Genomic DNA, 6,000 nt, shown 5'->3' with positions numbered 1-6,000 from the left:
TCTTCTTCTTCTTCTTCTTCTTCTTCTTCTTCTTCTTCTTCTTCTTCCTCTAAGTTCAATAGTTCTATGGCTTATCCACATCATAGAGTATAAACACTTCCTACAGCACTCCACTGTATGGATGGACCATATTTTATTTACCTGTTCATTAGCTGATGGACACTTTTTGTTGTTATTTCTTTATTTGTTTTAGAGACAGGGTCTCTCTCTACATGGTCCTGGATGTTCTAGGGCCTGCTATGTAGACCAGGCTGGCCTCAAACTCCCAGAGATCCTCTTGCCTCTATAGCCTAGTGCTGGGACTAAAGGCATGCACCACCACACCCTGGTCATTTGGGGCATGTTGAATAGTGCTGCTGCAGTGAGTGTTTATGTACAACTACTCGTGTGAGCAGCTGTTTGCAGTTCCGTAAGGCACGCACCCAGGAACTCTACGTCACGATAAAACTGTGTTTAGTGGGGCTAGAGAGATGGCTCAGAGGTTAAGAGCACAGACTGTTCTTCCAAAGGACCCAGGTTCAATTCCTAGCACCCACTTGGCAGCTCACAACTGTCTGTAATTGCAAGATCTGACACCCTCACACAGACAGGCAGACAGACATGCAGGCAAAACACCAATGTATATAAAATAAAAATAAATAATTTTAAAAAACTGTGTTTGGCTAGGACTGTTTGCGTGTTTCTGTGATCTCACTTGACCTGTGCTGTATGCTGCTGACCTGCTTGATAATTCCTTTCTTGGGGCAGTGAAGAAGAGGTTTGAAGGGGAGGAGAATAGTAGAAGACTGTACGGTGTGAAGTTAGAGGAGGAGAACAGTGGGAGTTAAAGGTTTGAGCAAGGAGGGCTGGGGACTAAGAGGAGAGGAAAGAGTGAGGGCGGGTTAACAAAAGCTAGCACGTATGAAAACTCCTGTACAGGCACCTGCTACTTTGTAGGCAGATTGAAAAATTCATTTTTTCTAAAAAAAAAAAAAAGGAGTTTGGACACTGATACCCTGCTTGGACTATGCTTCCCCTACAAGGCCCAGCTTGCTCAATGAAAATCTCTGTACCGGGTGTGGGATACCTTCCTTTAAGTTACTGGTCAGGGAGGTGCTCCAGAAACAACACTGGCTATTGCTACTGCTCTTGGTTACCCCCAGGAATTAGAAGGTAAGATCCTTTGTCAAAGACATCACACACCATGATTTCAGGGCAGAGAAATCTAGCTGGAAGTGCCCTGGCAGCCCCCCCTGCTGGCCCGCTTTCTAGGGCGAGCAAGTGCTGTTCAGGCTTCTGGGAAAGAGTGGGAGCCTCGCAGCCAACCCCGCATGCTATAATGTAGCTCTCCAGGCAAGATGGGCTCACTGCTGCAGCGGTGGCACCTAGGTCCCAGGGGAAACCAATGGCTTTTGGATCAGCTTCAAGGCCTGCCCCACAGGAAGGAATTAAGATCTGGTAGTGTAAATAGACCAATAGACCAAGGCTCTGTGGGTCACAAGACTCACAGGGGAACCTACTTCTATTGCATTGCTAAACAATGTGCTATCAAACTGCCTTCTAAATGTTTGTTTGGACCTATGGATTAGTTCTGTTCTCAACCGTGGCCGGAGAGGCTTCTTTCTGCAATGGCCAAAGTCTCATGGCTGGTCAAGGTTCGGGGCCCTAAGTGGGACATCTTTATCAATCTCAACTCAGCAAGGCTCAAGGAATATCTTGTAAGAGGGGAAGAAAGAAAGAAGCAGGGGCTGGGGAGGAGTGCTGTGAAACGCTGTCCTCAGGGTATGACATGAGAGCTGGAGAGCAGGTAAAAGCAGCTGTTGCTAAAGACCAAGAGTCGATTCCCAGCACCCACCTGGAAGACCATCGTCTCCTCGGGCGCTAGACATGCCGTGGCGCACAGACAGGCATGAAGTCAAAATTATCCATACACATAAAACGATAGAAGTAAGTCTGAACTGTTTAGATACGTGGGGTGACGGCCATTGCACTCATACACTCCATCTCTGCTCACCTGGGCAAGGCGGAGTCAAGTTCCAACAGGGACCACTAACTGGACTTAGTGGATTATTAACAAAGAAAGGAAGGAGGAGCGTGGTGACATACGTCTGTAATCCTAGAGCTCGGGAGGCAGAGGCAGGCGGATCTCTGAGTTTGAGGTCAGTGTGGAACTACCGGGTTAGTTCCAGGACAGCCAGGACTACACAGAGAGACCCTCTCTTGACAAGCCAAGACCAATAAATAAATAACTGCAGAGGGAGAGCATGTGATACCCAGAGGAAGTGGATGGAAAATCTGGGGGTTCCTGACAGGAGCAGGAGGGAGGAGTTGGGGGGATCTCTGAGGGGAGGAAGGGTGAGGGTGTAAGATGCATTGTTTGCATGCATAAAATTGTCAAATAATAAACATTTTCTACTTAAAAAAATTTCTTTCTGAAATTTGAAATAGAATCCAAGGTGTCAAAAAAAAAATCCCACCTTTTAGACCTATTAAATATAGACAAATAAATATTTGCCTCATTACCTTAAAAATTAAATGAGGTTTAATTATTTGCTTCTGATTTAATATGCTAATTTCCAATGAGATCAAGATAAATACCATAATTAAATCAAAATGTTTAAATACATGCTCATTGTTTCCTAAATAGATGCAATATGACTATGCTATAGGACATCTGTATTTAAAATGCGATGTGTTTTCATCCACACTGAGACAACTCTGCCTCAACTTACCCAGTAATAATAGATGGCCTGCGTCTTGCTGTTGCTCACCATTTCGTTATTGTTCTCTGGGTTGAAGATGAGGTAGGTCTGAAGCATAAGGCATGAAAATGTGTTAGGAGAAAACAAACTCGTTTCTCACCGCTTCAGCTGGGTGTTACAATGAAAAAATAATTTTAATTAAAATAAATGACTGAAGAAAGGCAAAAAGGATGGACAACAGAAGGAGAAAAGAGAGAACAAGTCAGGAGCCTGACACAAAGGACCTCTGAAAGGCTCTGCCCTGCAGACTATCAATGCAGATGCTGAGACTTATGGCCAACCTTTGGGCAGAGTTCAGGGAATCTTACAAAAGAAGTGGGAAACAGTAAGATCTGGAGAGGACAGGAGCTCCACAAGGAGAGCAACAGATCCAAAAAATCTAAGCACAAGGGTCTTTCATGAGACTGATACTCCAACCAAGGACCATGCATGGAGATAACCTAGAACCCTTGCAGAGATGTAGCCCATGGCAGTTCAGTGTCCAAGTGGGTTCCATAATAATGAGAACAGGGACTGTCTCTGACATGAACTGATTGACCTGCTCTTTGATCACCTCTCCCTGAGGAGGGAGCAGCATTACCAGGCCACAGAAGAAGACAGTGCAGCCAGTCCTGATGAGACCTAATAGACTAGGATCAGAAGGAAGGAAAAGAAGTCCTCCACTATCAGTCGATTTGGGGAGGGGCATGCACGCAGAGGGGGAGGAAGGGAGGAATTGGGATGGGAGGAGGGAGAGAACCACAGGGGGTATACAAAGTGAATAAAGTGTAATTAATAAATACTTTTTTAAAATGAAAAATAATAAATAACTGAGCAGGGTTACATATAATACAAAAATGACTTGGGAAACAAAAGAATAGCACTTAAATATGAGCTGTAAAGTAAATAGTGTAAGATGTGTTCATTTATAAGTTTTATTTACTATAAAATCATCATCTATAACAAGTAAAACATAGACTGTATTCACCATTGACTTAGTTATTCATTTATTCTTTTTTATTTTTCCTGCTGGGCAATGAACCCAGTGTCACATACGCTAAGGATGCATTCTATCCTTCCAACAACAGCCCTACCCATCACTGATAGTCTTTATTCTGTGTTCTTTTAGATGAAGGCTGATGAATGCACACTTCTGAAACTGACAGGGCCACAGAGATCTTGGAACAAATATGAGGCCTTGGAAGGGAATTCTGACTCCTGCCAGGACAGAGAATGGCGTGAGTTTCTGGCAGCCTTCCCAAAAATGAACTCCGCAGAAACTAAACAACAACAAATGACAACTGAGACCGAAACTCTTAGGGCTGGAAGGTACGAGCCTCTGTAGGCAGGGGGAGCTGCAGCCTGGGCTGCTGGTGGAGGAAGGGCCTTGCACAAGATGAGGCGAGGGCAAGCTGTCTCTGCCCTCTTCCAGATGCCCATGAACAGCTAAGAAATAAGCAGGTGATATACCCATGGCACCACTAGCCAAAAAGGAGACAAAAAAAAAAAAAACACCAAAAACTGAGTGAAAGAAGCCAGGAGGGCAAGATGGCTCAGTGGGTAAAAATGCCTGGCGCTGGCCATGCAATCCTGAGGGCTGGAGAGTTTGATCCTTGAAACTCTTGTAAAGGTGGAATGAGAACAGTGACTCCACAGAGTTCTCTTCTGACTTCCATACATAAGAACCACTCCCAAACACACACATGCACACAATAATAATTATTATGAAATCAAACATTAAAAAAAAGAAGCCAAAACTTTCCTGGGTGGGTAGGCAATCTGAAAGAAGAGAAAATGAAAGTGAGATTCAAAATAAGGCAAAGTGAGAACTCTTCAGGAGGGTCTGATTTTGGAGCCCGCACATTACTTGTGTGAATGCAGAGACTCCTCTGAAGTTGGAGTGTACCCCTGCTGTGAGTTCCAGGGGTCGAACTCAGGCCATCAGGTCTGTGTGGTGACTGCTCTTACCTACTAAGCCATCTTACCAGCTCCCTTCTAGATGTTTTTGTGAAGAAAAACAGAGGGCAAAAGATATGGGCCCACAGGAGCCCACGGAGACAGGTGGAGTGTTATACGTTCTGTTCTGCGCTAGAAGTTCGGGGTTAAGAGGAGGCACAGTGGAGGGCCAGCCGCAGCGGGAGGTAACCTGGAGAGACAGGAGTGTCCAGTGAGCCAGGCCTCAGGGGACAGCTACAGAAGCACACACAGTAGGGCTGGCGTCACATTGGAGGCGCGGGAGTGGAAACAGGCTCGGGTGTGCCCCTGGTGGCCTGCACACCCTCAATGCCATGTGAGGAGTGCCGTCAGCCAGAGGCGGGGAGGGGAGGGATGACAACCTGAGAACTCTGCGGTGGGAGGTGTCAAACACTGTAGCTTACGGGCAACATGTGGCCGGGGAGCTGGTCATGTGGCCTGTAATGATAATGCAGACCTGGAGAGCCAAGCTCTTCATTTCATTTCATGGTAATCAATTTAAAGTGAACGTTGCAGGACACAGAACTAGGAGGCAGAATCCAGCTGTGTTTCTGTACAGCAGCCATGAACAACCTGAAAGGGAGAATTACGGAACCGATTCTTCTTTCAACAGTATCAGAAAGGGGGAAAATCTGCAGGGATAAATTTAACTTAGGGAAACGAAAAGATTTGTGCACTCAAAATTACAAAGCACTGCTCAAAAAAAGAACTGAAGATGGCACAAACAAACAGCGAGCCACCCTGTGCTCTGGGACTGGAAAACAGTGTAATTAAGATGACAGTACGTCACAGAGCCATCTACGAACTCAGTGGGGGAAAGTCCTAAAGGCGTTGGTACAGCAAAGTTAAGCACACACACACACACAGACAAAAAACTTACACCAACCGTGGTGGCGCACACCTGTAATCCTTGCACTTGGGAGGCCAAGGCGGGAAAACACTGTGATCAAGGCCACCTGGCTACCTATCCAGCTGTCTCAAAAATGTCAAATCTGAGCATGGTGTCCTGGTTTGCCCTCCATTGCCGTAATAAAATACGGACCAAAGCAGTTGGGAGAGGAAAGGGTTTGTTTGGGTTTGTTTGGCTTCAAGGGAACAGTCCAACGTTTCAGAGAGCCCGGGCAGGGACACGGGACAGGAGGAACCAGAGACTGCAGAGGAAGGCTGTTCACTGGCTTGTTCTTCATGGCTTCTCTCATTGCTTCTATTTTACTATTTTATTTTTTAAACACTTTGTTTTTGTTTTTTTAAAGATTTAGTTTATACATATGAGCACTCGATTTGCCCCTCCTTCTTTCTTTTAAAG

The 6,000-nt window shown here is 45.5% G+C and overlaps 1 protein-coding gene across 4 annotated transcripts in view; it reads right to left on the bottom strand.

Annotated features, from left to right (window-relative positions):
* Cfap251 (cilia and flagella associated protein 251) overlaps positions 1 to 6,000 on the bottom strand; it is a 70,736-nt gene that overhangs the window by 44,652 nt on the left and 20,084 nt on the right. For all 4 annotated transcript variants that reach the window (XM_055605804.1, XM_055605807.1, XM_055605806.1 and 1 more), the window contains one exon: positions 2,712 to 2,789. In XM_055605804.1, coding sequence (XP_055461779.1) covers positions 2,712 to 2,789 — 78 coding nt within the window. The remainder of the gene's footprint in view (positions 1 to 2,711; positions 2,790 to 6,000) is intronic.

Source organism: Psammomys obesus, unplaced genomic scaffold, assembly GCF_907164565.1.
Source record: "Psammomys obesus unplaced genomic scaffold, mPsaObe1.curated_primary_1811, whole genome shotgun sequence".
NCBI lineage: Eukaryota > Metazoa > Chordata > Mammalia > Rodentia > Muridae > Psammomys > Psammomys obesus.
This window is presented reverse-complemented; position numbering and strand designations above follow the sequence as displayed.